General features: G+C 41.3%; 3 protein-coding genes across 3 annotated transcripts; 1 reads left to right on the top strand and 2 right to left on the bottom strand.

Annotated features, from left to right (window-relative positions):
- Window positions 1-664: 664 nt before the first annotated feature.
- Window positions 665-1,741, bottom strand: LOC306777266 (snRNA-activating protein complex subunit 1-like; the record flags this gene model as incomplete). The annotated part of the gene is made up of 1 exon (XM_079268313.1): window positions 665-1,741. The coding sequence occupies one exon, from the start codon at window positions 1,739-1,741 to the stop codon at window positions 665-667; it is 1,077 nt and encodes a 358-aa protein (XP_079124439.1).
- A 1,511-nt stretch (window positions 1,742-3,252) lies between these two features.
- srp72 (signal recognition particle 72) lies at window positions 3,253-10,892 on the bottom strand. Its single transcript, XM_079268359.1, has 19 exons — window positions 10,784-10,892; window positions 9,880-10,000; window positions 9,052-9,175; window positions 8,656-8,799; window positions 8,275-8,386; window positions 8,163-8,194; window positions 7,886-8,010; window positions 7,581-7,638; window positions 7,317-7,448; window positions 7,075-7,203; window positions 6,922-6,994; window positions 6,724-6,788; window positions 6,532-6,627; window positions 6,280-6,383; window positions 5,819-5,896; window positions 5,100-5,237; window positions 4,948-4,988; window positions 4,557-4,716; window positions 3,253-3,920 (listed from the first exon to the last, which is right to left on the bottom strand). The coding sequence occupies exons 1-19, from the start codon at window positions 10,881-10,883 to the stop codon at window positions 3,746-3,748; spliced, it is 2,007 nt and encodes a 668-aa protein (XP_079124485.1). The 5' UTR covers window positions 10,884-10,892; the 3' UTR covers window positions 3,253-3,745.
- Window positions 10,893-11,539: 647 nt separating this feature from the next.
- LOC306777852 (leptin receptor overlapping transcript-like 1) lies at window positions 11,540-17,630 on the top strand. Its single transcript, XM_079269157.1, has 4 exons — window positions 11,540-11,610; window positions 12,222-12,297; window positions 13,487-13,673; window positions 14,903-17,630. The coding sequence occupies exons 1-4, from the start codon at window positions 11,595-11,597 to the stop codon at window positions 15,017-15,019; spliced, it is 396 nt and encodes a 131-aa protein (XP_079125283.1). The 5' UTR covers window positions 11,540-11,594; the 3' UTR covers window positions 15,020-17,630.
- The last annotated feature ends 1,164 nt before the right edge of the window (window positions 17,631-18,794 follow it).

The raw sequence follows: 18,794 nt of genomic DNA, 5'->3' as shown, positions 1-18,794 counted from the left end.
TTATTTCAAGTATATAATGAACTATTTTAATATTTTTCACTTACTCTTCTTCGTTGAAAGCATTTTCAAACAAGCACATTTTAATAAACTGAGGTTTGCAGACTCAAGTCATGTATGATACATATAAAATAAAACTATCAAAGAAACCCTTCTTTGACAGAGTACTTTTGATGCTTTAAGTACATTTAGCTGATAATACTGTTATTTTTGATCTTCCTGTGAAAACAACCAGTAATGGAAGAAGTACTTGGATGTTTTCCTCAAGTATATAGAAATACTCTGCATTTTCATGTTTTCTTTTCCACACAACTGGTTTCTAAAACTGTACATCGATGAATTAACACAGCAAGTAAATCATAAATATGGTAAAAAAAAAAAAAAATGGTGTCGGTTGATGTTTGCAGTGCAAATGATGGATCTCTGTAAATACCATCTGAGTCACATGACAGATTTTTAAAGAAGCAGGAGTGAAAACAAGAAAAGGTGAGTAAATTCTAAAATATATTTATTAACAAATGAAAGGATTCCAGTCAAACAACCGATGCACGATGAGAGAAAACCAACAGAACAATGTGTTAATCAAACGTAAAGGTTTTCATTGAACCTGGAGGAGCACAAAACGAAAACCAAACTTCTCTGTGTGTCTTGAAGTCCTCTCTTCCCATCACGGGTTGACAGACGCTGCCGTCTGGTTGTACCTCCTCACCGGCGACCTCTGCTGCTTCTCAGGAACACTCAGGAGCCAGGCCTGGAGATTCCACTCCTCCCGCGTCACCCCGAGACTCTTGCGGGTCCGAGCCCTCAGCGACGGAGGCCTCCTCCTCTGCAGAGTCGAGGCCTCCTGGACCTGCTTGGCCCCGGAGCTGGACTCGGTCTCGGCCTGTTGATGTCTCCTGGACTTGGACGCCTCCTGGAAGTTGCTGTAGCTCTTCTGCTTGATGGAGGACAGGAGCCGGGCCCTGCTGCTGCTGCACTCCGCCTCGGTCGGGTCCTCCTCGTTGTCGTCGGAGTTCTTGTCTTTGTTATCCTGTGAGAAGGTCCTCTGCTGCCAAGCGATGAACTCAGACATGCAGTCTTTCAGGCGGGCGGAGAAGTCCCGATGGGTCATGGTCACCTCGCGGCTGACCCCCACCGTGGCCTCCTTCAGCTCCTCATACTGGCTCTGGATGTTGGTCATCTCCTCCAGGACGTCTGCGGAGGAGAGCTCTTGGACGGCCGTGGTCCTCCCGAGAAACCCGGCGCACACGTTCTCCCTCTTCGGTTTCATCTGCTTCTGGAAGCTGAGGAAGTGTGGCATGGCGACGTAGTGGATGGCTTTGGTGGCAATGAGCTTTTGGAAAATGTAGAGAACATCTTGGTGCCCAGAATCCGCAGAGTCCTTGAGGAACTTCTGGACTACATCCCAGTCCCTCAGAGCCAGTCTGATCTTCACATGCGGACTGGCAAGTTGCGTGTGGTACAAACCAAACATCAAATATAAGCCTCCCACTCGGATCTGGTAGCTGTAGGGAGGCATGAAGAACTTCACAGCTGTGGCCAGCGCCACTCTGCAGAACCTCTTCATTTCTCCGACGCTCAGGATGCCCCTGAACACATCCGAGAAGCTCATCTCCCTCCAGATGGATGAGAAGTACTCGAACCTGATGGAGTCGGTCTGCTGGAAACGAGCCAGTAGTTCCTCCACATCTTCTGTCAGGGGACCGTCGAAGACGCCAGAGTAAGTCAACTTCGCACGAGGCATCGTGACCCCAAAAACAACAACCTCAGTCAACACTGAAACTCTATCGAGTTGCTCGTCAGAAAGACAGAAGGAGGCTCTGAACGGATTCAAGACACGTGAGACTCGTGATTGGCAAAATGAAAGGCGTCAATTAAGGGGTGCGTTCAAGTGGTGTTGGAACAATTACCTCCCAATTGAGTACCCAGATATCACGTCAGGTAAAGCTACATTTTATATACTTTTTTTTTAATACTATAAACGGCTATTAACGTCCAAGTTGTTTCCACATTAAAGCTTATGAACACACCGAAGTCAGAAGAACGACGTCCCAAGCTCGTGAATTGGGGAACATCCGAGGAGCACCTGAATGCACCATAACCATCTGGTTTAATATGTTGACGTGTTTCCTAAACAGGAGGGAAACACTATTCAACACGGGAACAGACTTCGATATAACACCTGTGTAATAAATGTATAGACTACCAGACAAGTAGGGAAATGAAGCATTGTATATATTGTAATGTATTGAAAATACTTCTGTTGGTTAGGGTTAATTTAATGATAATTATTATCCCTAAAGTTAATAACCTGTATGTTACCATTCACCCTCCCTCACCTCATCTCTTTTAATATAATCTACCAAAGATAGTGGGGGACTCCCTCTTCTCATATTAGTATACAGAGGTTAACGATATAAAAAAGATTTAAAGATAATCAGAAATACGTTTTTTTTCTGTCTCACATTATTCGCCCACACTAAATTCGACCAACCTCATTGTTAAATGTTTTAGAAGATAAACATTGCTGTGACTTTATTGTAATATATTTATATGTAGCATAAAGCACTTTCCAGACACCAGCTTGTCAGTGCTCAACTTGAGCTGGTCCATGACAATTTGTTTTTTTAATTACCTGCTTTTATTCTGAAAGGTAGATTCACATTACATTCTTTAAGAAAAATAAAATAAGTTTTATTTTAAATAACGAACTATATCAATCTACCATGTGACCTCCATGTGGCTCTACTTGCCAAACAAACTCCTTTAACCTAAATAAGTGGGTGAAATAAAACTCTATCATAAAATAAACGAATGCAACCTTCACGTATGTTAACAGCTCAGGAGAAGTTGCCATCTCGTTAAATGTTATATGAAGCACAGGGGTCATGTGTCATTGATGAGGGTTTATTAAGACTTCACAAAAGGACACCTGTTGGACCTCAAACGTGCATCGGACAGAATTAAACTCAAGAATTTAAATTAGTCTTGAATTCAGACCAACACAAATAAATATTCTTTAATGTTGCATCTGACTGAAAGTAAAAGGACAATTTAAGGAAACACGTATGATGTTATCCTAATCCTGAGACTCAAGACACATTGAAGTCAATTCTCCCAAAATTTAGCGTGAAGTTACTTTGCAAAAGTAGTTTATTTTCCAAAACAGAATTCAAAATATGATGAAAGATGAATACCAGGATGAGCCTAAATTAAATGCATCAGCGAAATGAAAATGTAAAGTCCCACAAAATGTTGTTTGGATCAGGAGGGACATGATTTTAATGATTTCATTAAAACTTCATTGACTGGACGTTGGTCAGATCAACCAAACAATCTATTATCACATTTTATTAAAGACATTTACAGCACCGGGTAACAGGAAAGAAAACAGAGAAGGCCTTTTTCCGTTCATCTGACCTTTAATGAACAAAATAACAAGTGGAAATATCTGCAGTTACTTTATTTGAGAAGGTCAAAAGTAAAAACAAACACTTCAACAAAACATCTGCTTTTGCAGAGCAACAAAAAGTTAATTTGGGTGTACCTGTCCTTTAAATACCCTCTTCTGTACTTTTAACACAAATCAATGACAGAAGAGCAGAGGAGTTTTTGGTTTCACGTATTTAAATGAATCGTCGGGACCAAAGTAAAATGTAACTAAACAAACATAGAAAAGCTCATGAGTTGTTGGTGAGACGTCAGCGTATCTCGGGGCCCTTCTGTCTCGTGTGTCGCTTCCCTCCGACTACCAGCCTCCTTTGCCTCCCTTCTTCTTCTTCTGTGGTGCCTTCTTGCGCGTGGCCCCCGGGGCTGCAGGCTTCTGCTGTCGCGGGGGGACCACGTTGCTGGCGGGGGCCGTAGAGGATGCAGACCCTGCTCTGGGGGAGGTAGGGGGGCTGCTGGCCGTCTTACTGGCATCCCTGGAACAGAGGAAGAGACAAATATTTCATCATCATCATGGGAACATTTTACACCTAAAATATATATATATTTCCAGTCTTTAAACTACTTCTTTAAACTGTCGAAGGCTGAGACCGATTATTTAGAATATCGTTTAGAAGAATTCATCGTTCACCATCTTCAGACTGTTTCACACTTCTAATTATTTTGTCTAAAACATTACAGTATTCAATCTCCAACGACATCAAAGAATGGAAAGCAAACAATCCTCTTTAGTGGTAATCTTTGGTATTTTTGCTTGATAAAATTGATCAATTTAATATAATTTAGGCGGCTTTTTAGGACATTCTGTTGTGTGTCGTTTTATGGCAGTGCAAAAGAATTTATATTTCAAATCTAACGGACAGTTAAGTAATCTGAATAAAATGTGTTGATGTCAGCATTGTCAATATCTCTGTAGAAACATTATGCAAATCAGAAAACAAACATTTGTGATTTTTCTCAATTCTCGCAGAAGTTAAGATGAAGGGTTATTTTGAGAGTTAAGATACTTTAAATTATAACACCAACATGTGTGTTTCTGATGTTCTTAGCTTGTGGATTTCTACTTTGGCTGAGAATATTTTGTGTGCGTACGCATGAGACTCTTTACTCACAGCTCGGCCGACGCTCCTGCCGTCGCTCCCTGCGTGCCTTTCCCGACCTGCTCCTTCTTCTTCCCCTTCTTCTTGCCTCTGTAGTACGTGCGCTCCTTCATGGGCAGCCACCTCTCCGGGTCAGGGGTCGCCGTGGGGTCGCAGTTCTTGGGCAGCTTGCCTAAAAAAAAAACAATGAAGTAAAAAAAATGAATGAATAACATCAGGAGCATTACATGAGGAGATGGGTCTGTGGTCTCTGCATTACATAACATGTTGAAAGCATCTCGTTGAAGATGATTTATAATATTTCTATATCATTTAATACATATGTTAATTCATACTTTGACGAGTAATTATTTGTTTTACTTTAATCCCGATAAGATTTAGTGAATCCGTCCCACAAACACACCTCTCTTTTTCTTCTTCTTCTTCTTGATCTCGCCTTGCTGGCTGTAGAGAAAATGCAGACGTATTGGCATGAAGAGGGTGAAAGTGTCGCCACATAAGATCATGTCGTGAACATCATGAAGCCGATGAAGAGGAGAAGCAATGAGGGTTTACGTCGGTTCTTTGGGAAGGTTTTCTCCGATGACTTTAGCAGCTTTTTTCCTGACGTAGGTGGCGCCGATGGAGTTCTCCAGCTCGTCCACGTCCACCTTTAAGGCCATTGTGTCCGCAGACGGTAGGTGCTTGCTGAGGCTGGAGAGGAACGCTTAGGACAAAACTACTTTACATGTCAAAGGACACTGCTAGGGTTGAGGGCTGACTTTAAAATGACTTTATTTGGTTAAATGGTTGAGCACTTTTATACCGCACTGCTGATCTGAGTATGTTCCTAAGTGTTCCTTTAGGTCGTCCAGATCCGGCTTCTCAGGTTGTAGAACAAATGACGGACCTCCAATACTGTGTTCTATGTTATTGTCTAAATAATCACACTCGTCAATAGAGTCGATGGTGTGGTCTTCCAGGGCTGCAACTAACAATTACTTTCATGAGGGATTCTTCTTACAAGTATCTTCACAACTAACAATTATCATTTTGTCTATAAAATAGTGGGAATTGTTCATTGTATTTTCCCTAAGTTCAAGGTGGTGTCCTTATATACCTTTTTTATCTCAACATTAATCCAAAAATATTGATTTCCCACAGAACATCCTCACATTTGAGACGTTAAAATCAGAGTGCTGGGTGTTTTGCCATTTGTGTCCCCAAACAGTTACCAATTACTAAAAACTCATCTCAGCTCGAGTGTTTTCCATTTCAGTAGATCCAAAGGATACGATTTGGCTTTATCCGTGTCCACCAGAGAATACGCCGAGATGAGCTGTGCCAGCGTGTGGATGTCTTTGGGGTTTTGCCTTTTTCAAGAAAGATTTAACAAATTAAGCTTCAACTGTTGCAGTAAAACAGACAAACACAAAAAGATGAAAGGTTAGGCGCCTTCTACTGTAAGGATTACGCTATGAAATGCTGACAAAATCAGTTTAAGCTTGCATTTACACTCAGATATGCTGCATAAACATGTAAAATGAATAAATGCTTTGCCTTCAAAATGAGTTTCTTTTGTCATTCAATAATTTTCCGTGCTCTATAAGCACATTGTTACGATGTTTATCAAGCCGTTTAAGAACTTAACACAGACAAGCTCGATAGAACAGAAAGCAGAATCAACAGCTGTGAAAGACCCTCTAACACTCCACACATGTTGAAGCTCAGAGAGTTCTGCAGGGCTGTAACTCACTTCCACAGCTGCTCCAGATCACTAATGGCTTCTTTTTTCCGTCCGTACTTCAGTTTGAAATTGGCAGCTTCTCGTACAAGCGCCAAGTGTGCAGCAGACCCGGGCTGTGGAGGAGCGAGAACAACAGGCTGCTGATTACACACAAACCAGTTCACGTGTTGCTGCCCGAGTTAGCTACTCGGCTCACGAGAAGACTCGCAGAAGAAGCAGTAACGGGTTATATGAACAGAAAACTAAACACGGGACACAAACCTGTTTAGACTGGTAGTGCTCAATAGCTTGTTTGAAAATATCGATGGCGCCGTCGATGTCTTCTTCGTGGGAGTACATCGTTACCAGAGCGGAAATCTGAGGAGGCAACGACACAGTTCAGATGTCAGGTGACGGCAGACATCACTGAAAAGAGACAACGTCGATAACAGTCATCAATCCAAACGGACTTACCATCCCCGATTTGTGCTTGAACTCTTCGATGGACTTCAGAACATCACAAGCTTTTGTTACGTGACCTGAGGACCAAAAAAGAAAGAAGACCCAAAACAGAGTGTCATAAGATGTGTTCATTAAACGAAGCTGTAACATTTTCAACTGATATCTGTCTGAACACATCAAACCATAATCACTGTAGAAACACGCCATCACCTTGTATTAAATAGAGTTGAGCCATTGTCAGTTTGATGCCAGATGCACTCTCTGGATGCTGGTCTGAGAATTGCTGGAAAACAAAACAACAGTCAGTAAAAGCACGATCTTAAGAAAACACACTGAAGACATCCAGTGTTGTTCAGTTCCTACCTGCAGCAGCTCGATGGCCCGGCCGTGCTGCTTCTCTCTGCACAGCTGAGCCACCTGGATGAGGACCGGCCGAGGGTGACCCGGGTTCTGAGACTGAAGACTGGACGACAGTTTCCTGCACTGGTCCGCCTGCAAACAGCAACGCGCCAACATAACCCTGGTCAGTAACGAAATCTAAAAATATGGAAAATCATCCACGACTTCTCTCCTGTTCCTGTGAAGCACAGCGGCCGCTTAGCTACCTGGTTGGTGTACATGGCCAGGAGGGCTTTGTTGAAGTCGATGGCCTGCAGCTGCTTCCTCGCCAGCTTGTATTCAACGCCTTCAGCGTTAGTCAGCTTCACCTTTTTCTTTGAGTCAAACACGTTTTGGTCCTGTGGACAGAGGATAACGGAGTTCAGTATTCTGGACGAAGCGGTCGTCAGCTGGCAGTGAGTTGGTCTGAGGTCACAGTGATACTTTTATGATGAAATATTTCCGTTGGTAAGATAGTCTCTCTCACACACCTTGTTTATTGTAATGATATTGTTGGCGGTCACAGCAAGCAGCCCAACATCTGACGGCCTGCAAATAACAATAAGACGATATGTTGTGTGTCATATTTGAGTCCAAGCATTTGAGTCCAAGCCGAAGTATATTGTATTTTATGGAATGTCTATTTGACATCTGTATTGTTAGGACACACTAAAAATAAGTACAAGTTTCTGGCACAAATGGAGCATAAAGTACTATCGCAAATTAAAACGTAAATACGTCATCATTATTTCAAGCCGTGCCACATTCTTCATCTCACTAAACGTATTGAACTCACTTGAGCTTGATGACCTGGTTGTAGAGCTGCAGAGCCTCGTCCGGCCGACCTTGTAACTGCATGACGTACGCCATCTGAGAATGGATGACGGCCAGCTCAGACTCGATGTCCTCCTCGGTCACATCCTGAGAGGGACAAAGCAGCAATGACAGTTCATTCTGGGTGAATTAAGACATCACGCATGGGCACGGTTGTACTAAACCAACAACAACTTCATAATTCCGATTATATTTATGGTGCTTAAATGTTTTAGGAGCCAAAACAAGGCAACACTCACAGAATCATCTGCCAGTGAGACTCTGCAAAGCTCTGTGAAAGAAAAACAAACTGTTAAAGTCAAATGAAAGAATGGATGAAATAGCAAGCCGGTAGAACAGAGTGGGACTGACCCTCTGCTTGTCGTAGTTTATTGAGAGACTCCGTCAGCTGTCCCTGGCCAATCAGAGCGCAGGCAGCATTATAGCACAGCTCATACGTGGACTCTGGAAGACCTAGATCTTCCTGCAGAAGAAAATATAACATGTTAAAAACCATATAATACAACAACTTGCCTGATGACACATCCAGTTAGACTGTCTGAGCTTCTTCTTCTCTGGTATTTACAAGTAAAACATTTGAAGAAGAAGCTGAATATGAGCTTTCGAGTCCTTTGTTATGCTCTGTATTCAAGTGAAAGAAACCTGTTCCACTTCCTTGGTGTGTCAACACTTTCGAAATCAGTTTCAAGACCGTCCAAAAGCCCAAAATGTTGATTTTGAAGAGAAGCTTACCAACGGAGCTTCCTCCCACTGGCTCATAGACGCCACCACAGCAGCGAGGTTGGTCTTCCTCTCCTCCTCGTACTCATCCTGGGAGTTCCTGATCAGATCTGTGTAGACGGACTTGCAGTCATCGTAACGCTCCAGTCTGTACAACTGGACAATGGAAAGAGACACTTCCAGTGAGCAGGAGGCTTTACATCAAACACAAAAGCTTTAGTGATAAAAAGGTTCGATTTGATGCAGATCAGTCAAATCAAACAGCTTATGGACAAATTGTGAGCTTTTACAGGACGCGCCACACAAATGAGAGGGTGGGCAGGTAAACTGTTTTCTTTCCCCTCAGAAGTCTACAAATCGAGAGCATCCCATAATACTACAGTTTTTTAAATGTCTGAACAGCCTTACCACTTGACCGTAGAGCTCCTTCAGCTTGTCTGTTTGCTCCGGAGCAGCCTCGATGGTCTTCAGGGCACTTTCCACTCTGTTCAGCCGGTACTCGCAGTACGCCTTCTCAAACGCCATGTCCTCACTGAGAGAGGAGAGAAATAAACATTATTACAACTGCAAGTCATGTAAGCAAGTAACTTACTAACTTATGTGTAAAGCATGAAACAAGCAAATTTAGATTTCAGTTATATCTTTTTTTAATGTTTTGTTAAGTGTGGTTTTACATTTAACGAGGCTGCGAGTACAGATTATTTTCAATTAAAGCGTTGATCATTTCTTTAATATAATAATATCAGATAGAGCTTCAGCGCTTATGCTCCTCAAGTATTGAACAGCCTTTCTGCTGATCGGCAGTTTGCAAATACAAAGTTGTTTTCAGATTAAAATCATGCTATCTGCATGTATTGACTACTTATTTTCTACTGTTTTATTTACTCTGTAAAGCACTTTTTGTGCAAGAATGTGCTCAACAAAGAAAGCTGAATAACAGATTAAACATTGAGTTTGTAACGGTCAAAATGTCAAATCTGTTTTGTATGTCCGTCCAACAGTCCAAACCACAAATATATTACATTTTCAATCACCTGAAACAGTGTGGAAACCCTAACAATAGAGAAGCTGGAACCAAAGAATGTTTATCATGTTAAATTGCTTAAAATAAATTTAATAATCGATTCTCAAACAAATCCTTTTCATGTCTGGTTAATCAGATATTTGTTCCTAATAGAATGCACATTTCCCCTCCACACATGTAATGTATAAATAAGCACACATGTAGTCGATTACCTGCTGAGCATTTTTGAATGCATGTTCATGACGTTCAGCACCTCTTTGAAGCTGCCAGTCTGTACAAGGCAAACTATTTTACAGTTCAGGGCCGTCACATCGTCCCTGTTTTCCTGGAGAACTGTGACAGAAGAGAACACAAACACACAGCAGAACATTCATTTCTGGAAAAAGTCATTCATGCATTCATCTTTTTAAGACTCGACGACTGTAACTTCTTCTCTCTGGCATGGATGCATATACATATTATTTATTTCTTATTTTATTTTTATCATATCAACTGAGCTTTCGGTTATTTTTTTATTATAACAATTATTTATTGTTTATAACATTTATTTAGCTACTTTTGTCTGTAAAAGCACTTTGTAAACTGTTTTTAAGAGGTGCTTTGTCAATCGAATTGTTATTATAACGTTAATTAGTAACGCAGATTAACGAAAAAATGACACAATTGACTGTAAACCTGCAAATTAAAAGGAAGAATCAACGGTTAATGTAGGTGCCTAACAGTTTGGTGACAGCTGACTCTTAGCCACCGACCATGTTAAGTTAGCTGGAAGGCTAGGGACACGTCACTGATCAGGGAAGAACGGCACATTTTAGTGGCAAAATATTACTTTATCACTGCACGTAAAACCCAGAATAACCAGCTGGACTCGTAGCTTCAACACCTAAGTACACAACTGTTTGCAGAGGTTTGGTATACAAAGCTAACTCGGTGTTTGAGAGACCTGAGAAGTAGATGTCTAACTGCCTTTAGCATAGCTACATGCTAACAGCTGGCCCTAGCTTAGCCAGTGAACTCCGCTGATTGGAGCCAGAAGAAATCGGCCGTCTGTCTAACTGTCTGACCGCAGGTTCCTTGTTCCGTTTGAGAGTAACGATGACAGACACGCATGCCTACTTTTAGTCACAGCTTTCAGGGCCCTCGTAAAGTCTCCATTCTGCCCGCAACGGTTCACTTCGGTCCACAGCGAAGCCACCGAGACCCCTCCGCTCGCCATCTTCGCTGAACGGGCTCAAATAGAGTCGGCGGAAGTAGAAAGTGTCCACATCCGGGTGAGAAATCTTCTTCTTTTTTTGAGGTTTATTGGCGGTTGACAAAACCGGGTTAGAAATGAGGAAAAAATATTTCATTCATTCATTTTTAAATTGAAAGAATACACAAGCCGAAGATTAGTGATGAAACCACGACTTTTACGTAAAACGATGCCTTCATGGCCGACCTTGAAAGTTTGTTTTCCGCAAAGCGACCGTTAAGTCAGTCTACTACAGTCTGCGGTGCTGCAGCAGCAGTTAGTGCGTTGTTAAGTTAATTTGAAGTGGCCCTCTTTTATGGATTTATTTCATTTAATGACTATTTTATTGAGTCATTTTGGTGGTTTTGATCTTGTTCAAACGTCTGACACATTTATGCACCAGTTGTAATGAACTAATATATATTTCTTTGCTTTTACTTTAATACGATTTAGAATATGTTTTCTGCCGCTAACCACCAGGGTACGGGGACACAAATTACATCATACAAACATCATAAAAAATGCACCTTTACACATTTTATTCTGTATTTTTTAAAACCTAAATATCCGATATTTCTGTTAGCAACGGAAGGCAGCACGAGAGTCACGGTTGGACGAACTTGTTCGTCAGCCGAGGAGAGGGGGGTACTGTTGTCATCCGTCAGGTCCTGTGTGTCGAGCTTTTATCCAGGAGAAATGGCTGGGATTAAAGGTAAAACATGGACACTTTTTTATAAAAAATTAATTTAGAAAGCCTCTAAAATCCCGGCTCAGTTTATATATAACTGTGTCAAATCACGCTGAAGACAGATGGATGCGTTTAACGGTAACATGAGGAAGCCGCAGGGCCAACACAGTCGTTAGCATTAGCTTAGTTTAATAGCATCCATTCCTTTGGGCTAGAAAGCAGCCGCTACTTCGTCAACACAATGACATGCAATATTAACATTAGAATACACACTTCAGCCATATAACGCTTCATTATGATACTGTAATTAATGCCATTCCCGTAGTATAATAACGTAGGAGTTACCGTAATAACGCTAAAGCTAGCTGCACCTTAACTTCAGTGGTTATTACACAGTCGCTGACCACCGGACACCGGATTAATTGCATTTAACAAGCAGCTGTATTGACTGCATTGCTTTCAGAGCTTAACACGGGCTCCCAATAAAGTGTCCTGGATTGCAAATGTAGCTGTTACACGTAGGAATCAGCTGATTCATCACATGGGTAGCTACAGCAGCCGGGGGCCCTGCAGTCTATGATGGGATAGAGAGAAGCTAAGTTATATGTGTGTGTGACACTCTGTCTCTCTTCTAGCTCTCATCAGCCTGTCCTTTGGAGGGGCCATCGGCCTCATGTTCCTCATGCTAGGATGTGCCCTCCCTGTGTACGAGTAAGTACCACCATCACACACACACCATGTGAGCCTGTTAAGGTGTGTATGTGTGTGTTTTCAATGTTCACACTTGGCACTCAGGTGCACCCTTGGGTGATCCCATCATAGATTTAGGGCTTTAGATACAGGACCGGATTAACCTCCCTTAAACTAACCTGCTGCATGAGACAAAGACAATTATCCACCTTTTGTGAGCAATAAAGTGAAGTTTCATTCCGACATGTAGATTAACCCTTTCTCTGTTCAGCATTTTATGGTGGAACATTAAATGGCCACCAGGTTTATCGTGTGGTAATTAAACTTAAACTACATACCTGCCCCACCAGTCATTTTCAGAGCAGTTAACATCTAAAATGACTGAAGAAATATGTTGATTTAAGGGTTATTTCTGTAAGTCAACTTACAACAACCTGTAAGAATAAAGGGTCATCATTCTTAACCCTGTAACAAAGCTCTGATTGGTTGATTGTTTTTCAAACTCTCAATCAATCACCAGTGTGCACAACATCATACCTATTTGAATCCAAAGCTCTGTAATAACGTTACCATGTAAGCACAACATCAGCTGAAATAATTAGGGTGTTGAAGCTAGATTTTGACACCCTACAGGGTCACAATGTTAGGTAATAAAGCACATCAATTAAAGCCATCCACCATTACAGTGGATATTGTACTTCAGGGATGCATTTTCACAAACAAAGTTTACAGTAAAACAACTCTGGCTCTTGTAATCTAATCAGATTTCCATTTGAGCCGTTATCATTACACTAAGTGACAGCAGAATGTAGCTGTAGGAGAATCAATTAAGGATATTTATTAGTCGAGTCTGATACCGTCAGACAATTCTAGCTCATCATTGATATATCAGTATCCGTATAATCGCCAGCTGATGAATAACAGGAAGTTGCAGTTCAGAAATACCACAGACATTTATTTAATGTTAATAATACAGGCTTGTCCACGTCAAATACTATATAATGTCTCTTTAGGCCTAACTCTCATACCTAAATGTAAGGGAGAGCTTTAGTGTTTATGTTAAAAACAAACACACAAACTAGTTATCAGGTTGTAATAGAATAAAATACACCTGTGAAGTTAGATAATGTGCTGAAAAGTGTTTAAGCCATCATCCTTCATCATCACAGAATGTGTGTATTTATCTCTCCACTTCTCTCTCTCTCTGCAGCAAATACTGGCCTCTGTTCCTCCTCTTCTTCTACATCCTGTCTCCCATCCCTTACTGCATCTCGCGGAGAGTGGTCGATGACACGGACTCGGCCAGTAACGCCTGCAAAGAGCTGGCCATCTTCCTCACGACGGGCATCGTCATCTCAGCATTCGGCCTGCCCGTCATCTTCGCAAGAGCTGAAGTAGTAAGTTATGGAGTCTTCTGAGTGCAGTTCACTGTGACGTCAAGAGGAACACAGACATGCAGTTATAGAGTGAGATCACCTAAAGTATACATGAAACAAAATCAGACATTTTTAATCCTTTGTGATACATGTTTTCTACGCATACATAGAGTAGAAGGAGACCACAACACATCCTGAATAAAAAAGCCAACTTTCCCGTCACTAAAAACCTTAAAATTCACCTCTTAATCCGTCATCGTTACTTTCGCGTGTTGGCCCAAGAACAACTGAAGCTCAAAAAAAGAAAGGCTGAATGATTTTGAAAAAATTAAATTGAAAAATATACGTTTCACTTTCTGTGTAAGGTCTCTCCTCGTCCCACCCAAACATCCTGTATTTCTGCAAAGTACAACTTTAACATTTTACAGTAAAAAGTATATTAAGTAAAGGATGAAAACCAACAATTTGTTGATTCTACGAACGGGTATAATGTGAGCAGCCAAAGTCTGATATTTGTATTCCTTTGTGTCATAGAGCTCCATTATAACACATCACTGAGCCTCACTGTTGTTCCTTCATCAGCACACACATGTAGTTCAGTTTGACTCAATCTCACACACACACACACAGCATCCTGCTGCCGCAAATACTCACTCCAGCACCAACTGTGGATTAATCCGTCGCTGAAAATAGTCCCCAACAAAACGCACTATTTCCTCCTGTTTGCTGAAAACCACAGTCACCCGCTGTTTTGGGAAGTTATTTGGCCTGTTTTTAAGAAACAAGAGAGGATCTGTTGACACAAACATATATTTTGAATGTTACCAGCTGTATATTTTTGCTCTAATGCAGTAAAAAGAAGGCTGCCTCCTCAACAGGTTTGCTGTTGGCTCCAGCAGCAGGCTTGCTGATTCGTATGGAGCAAGAACATTAAGAAAAACAAGTCAAACAAAACAAGATGGTCAATTAATTCAAACTACTTAAGAAAATCGAAGTGTGGCCACATTAGCAGAGGAGCTGACAGATGCACCAGCTGCAGCAGAACAAGATTAGCATTTCACTACTCATGTATTTCCTCTTCCTGCTGCGTGTCCTGAATGTACAACTGTGGAGCAGCGTGTGTGCAAATGATTCTGCAAACTGTCGTCGTTGACACCCCACCAGACCTCGGCCTGAATAATGTGCGCTGCAGCCTGGCAGCGTGTGCAGTAGCATTTGTTAACCTGAATTATTGATGCGTTGCTTTACAGATCGCCTGGGGGGCGTGTGCGCTCGTGCTAACGGGTAACATCGTCATCTTCAGCACCATCCTGGGCTTCTTCATGGTCTTTGGATCCAACGACGACTTCAGTTGGCAGCAGTGGTAAAACAGCAGCGGGAGGGGGACCTTAGTCTGAACTGTTATTATTATTATTATTATTATTATTATTATGGTATTACTGTTTGGTTCTTCTTGTTGTTATTTATATGATGACCGTCCATCCATAGACTCACACCAAACCAGTGCAATACTCTCTTCTTTTTCTTTTTTTTTACCGCCTGCATCATATTGAACTGACACTAGTGGGAAAATGCTGACTTTCTGTTGGATTTTTACTCATTTTAGTTTCTGTGTTTTTCTGTGAATGTTCTCCATTTGTGCGTTTTTAGTGTTTGAGCGTTTGTGAGCTGATGAACAACGACTGCTTGTTTTATCTGTGAGAAGCTGAACGTCCAATAAGACTCAATCTGACCTAGAAGGACAGCGTCGTCCCGTCTGTGCTGCTGTCTCTATTTAGAAAGAAGTTGCTCCACAGAGAGTACAGACGGGTGTGCATTTCCAGTCTAAGTGCTGAGCTGAGTGTAAATCAGCAGAACACTGATACGAGCTCAGATTTTATCACTCACGATTCGCAGAAAAAGCTGTTTCCTTTTGGCACGATTCGATTCGATTGGTGAAAATGAAGCTGATAAGAATGTGCCCCATAAAGAGTCACATGTCATCACTCAAAGTGAGACGACGATGCTGAACCCAGAGGACAGAGACTCATTCAAACACACCAGAGATTAGACCGACGTGCTGATTTCCCAGGTGCCAGCTGGATGCAGGCTGCTTACGTTACTCTGCATATGTGTTACCTCACTCTCATGTGTGGGCAAGTCTCGCCGTGTCGGGTCAAGAAAGCATGAAAGGCTTCTAGCAGCCGCCAGCTAGCGTAGGGTTAGCTAGAGGACAGTGGCCTTGTTGGGAACTGAGCCAAGCTAAGAACTGGGCGACTTATAACCGAGGCCTGGTCAGTCACTAACAGCCCTTAAGCTTTTACATGTGACTCCTTCAAAATAAAAGAATCCGGCGTCTATGTTTGAGTTCTCTCTAGAAGCACATTGGGCCCAGACATACCGTCACATTTCCTCACACCAGCATTGTCGTGATAACGCACAGTTCTGATTTGTTTCGAGGTGTTTCTGTGTGAAGGAGACGTTGTGTAATCTGTTGGCAGCTCACAGCCTCTCGTCAGTCAGGTGCTGCTCTCCTGTTTAACTGGAACACCTCCTTTAGATCAATTACATTCCGTTTGCTTATGTGCTCTCTGGAGGATAAAAACTAAAATCTGATTTCACTGATGCTGACTTAATGTCATTTATTTTGTGTCCCGGAATTTCAAATCTTTTTTTTTTTTGTTATGTGTTGACGTTCAGCTCAGAACGTACTTTTAACTCGGGTTTCCATGCACAGCAGATTTCCAACAATCATAATGTCAACACGTTCTGTTCCAAAGAATAATTTCACACAGTAAATAAAACACATTTAAAGGAATAGTTTTGGGGGGAAAGCTTATTCGCTTGTCTTTTAAAAGTCAGACGAGAAGATTGCTACGACTCTTTAATCTGTGTCTCAATAGAGTTAGAACCAAGATGCAATTAGCCTAGCTTAGCATAAAGACTGGATACAGGGAGAGACAGCTAGCCTATAAAAGTTCAACAATGTGCCACTAAAACACAGATAAAGTTCATTATTTAACATGCAACGTATTGTTTTTATCGTTGATAAATTGTAGTTTTAGAGGGATTAATGTGCGTTCACTATGAACTGTTTGTAATTAAATAGTAATAGCACATAACTCCCTCTATAACCACCATTTGTCATTTTTATATCTCTGCTTGTGTGCGGATGAAACAAACGAGATACACCGTGTTAATCAGTAAACTTTAGGGATGTCGATAGGTGTTTTTAAACGAGGATAGCTTCCAGTCTTTATGCTAAGCTAATCGCCTCCCGAGTTGCAGCACTACATTTACAGCAAAGGCGTGAGAATATCCGTCTTCTCATCTGAGTCACATTAACACAAACGGTTTATAAAGAAGAACAAAACTCTCAAGTTCACCAGAGTTCCATATGTTCATTATGGGAAAAGCAAATAGGAAATCTGCAGAGGAAAGTCGTGGCTAAACATACGACCTGACACCTGTGTTTTATCTGGAGCACATTGGCATTAAAACGTCCCGCTCAGCTGTGATATTTATTTAAACTCTCTTGTCTGTTACGTGACTCTTCCAGAGATCAGACCTCAGTGAAGCCACTGATTGTATTTAAAGCAGCTTTTTAGCTCAAGTTTAACGTGTGTTTAACTACTGAATAATACTGAATAATACTGACATGATTTGTGCATATTGTTACCAAACAAGCAGGTGTTCCTGAGGTGTGAACATCTGGATGACTGTCTGAAGCTCACTTGGTCAAATGTTCTCTCTGTTTTGTTGAAGCGATGTGACAGGAGCTGGTGTGTGGCTGCTGGATTGGGTTCTCTTGCGTTCCTGTTTAAAGACAAATGTTACGCTTTGTTTCTCACACACTTTGGGAGGATATTGTGTTTATTTATTTTAATAATTGCTTCGTGTCAAATGTCCCAATGCCATTTTCTATCTGCAACTGTTCTGTTAGAGGCAGAAGTCAGCATGGTGGGTTTCTTTTGTTTTTTAATAAACGCCATTTTTGAACATCCTCTCCTTTGAATGACTACTAATGCGTTGGACTGGATCAGATAGACTCTTTTTACAAGACTTCACAGGAAATAAGCCGAGCTGCTATCGTCTCTGTGGCCTCGTTGGTCCTGTTGGTGAGCAGCAGGAGAATCAGCGCACTGCTAGACAGAAACAGAGTGAAAGCATCTCATCATGTCGAGTGGAAGGAAGCCATTTTAAACATGTACAGTGAGGATGTTTACTCATCTTATAGAGCTCATATTAAATGTACCGACATCGTCAATTTAGTGGATGATTTTACTGATAATTCAATTCTTTACTATAAGTCCCCTTTTTAGCATGCATAAGCAGTATATAAACATGTATTAAATGGTTTATGACACTATAATGTACGATATAAAATATGTCCTTAATGTGAAGGAGTTATGTCCTGGTATCTACATATACAACTACATTATAATTTTGCTTATAAATACTAAATATGGGATTTGATTCGGAGGAAAAAAACGATTCATGAGAACAAAACTTTTAAGATTAAAGTGGAAAATTTACAAGAAAAAACTCGTAAATTTGCAGGAAACAAGTCTAAATTAATTAAAGTCACAAATTTACTTTTACCCAAGAAATTATATATTTACTCGGATTCATTTAGGGGTGGCAAATAACTTAAAAACTGTTAAATCATCGTGGGACATTGCAAACCTTAACCGAAACCCAGAGTCATTGTTTTTATGAGATATTGATCCCCAACACAGCACCAGCATACGTTAAACGAATAATGAACTCAAACTATAATCGCATTAAGATAAATGTGTGCACAGAGTAATGAAGGCTTTCCTGACAGCAGACTGGGAGGAGGAGCTTTGTCTCCCTCTGCTGGCATGAAGTGCGTCTGCAGCAACACGCGACGTCTGCTGCAGTTCGCCTGTCAACACCTTTTTAAGAAGAGAGAAGAAGAGGAGAGAAGAAGAGGAGTAAAGTGAAGATCACAGCATCTCATTTATAGACATATTCAGCACCAACGAGCCACAGCTTCACACTTTGAAGTGCGAATATTTTAAAACTAACTTCTATCACCTTCCTCTGCCCGGGGGACCAAAACCCTTCGCTGGTAATTATTATTACTTGACTCTAGTTGTTGTGCTTTATAGGCTAAATGAAAAAAGCACACAACATTCT

This window comes from Melanostigma gelatinosum (assembly GCF_949748355.1).
Source record: "Melanostigma gelatinosum genome assembly, chromosome: 5".
In the NCBI taxonomy this organism is placed as follows: domain Eukaryota; kingdom Metazoa; phylum Chordata; class Actinopteri; order Perciformes; family Zoarcidae; genus Melanostigma; species Melanostigma gelatinosum.
The sequence above is the reverse complement of the archived record's forward strand: the minus strand, read 5'-3'. Positions and strand labels throughout refer to the sequence as shown.

Coding starts and splice junctions, on each gene's coding strand:
- srp72 (XM_079268359.1), bottom strand. CDS start 10,883: ATGGCGAGCGGAGGGGTCTCGGTGGCTTCGCTGTGGACCGAAGTGAAC. Junction 6,628..6,723: donor TCAAGCACAAATCGGGGATG/GTAAGTCCGTTT, acceptor TTGCCTCCTCAG/ATTTCCGCTCTGGTAACGAT. Junction 6,384..6,531: donor AGCACTACCAGTCTAAACAG/GTTTGTGTCCCG, acceptor GCTCCTCCACAG/CCCGGGTCTGCTGCACACTT.
- LOC306777852 (XM_079269157.1), top strand. Junction 12,298..13,486: donor TGTGCCCTCCCTGTGTACGA/GTAAGTACCACC, acceptor CTCTCTCTGCAG/CAAATACTGGCCTCTGTTCC. Junction 13,674..14,902: donor TCTTCGCAAGAGCTGAAGTA/GTAAGTTATGGA, acceptor GTTGCTTTACAG/ATCGCCTGGGGGGCGTGTGC.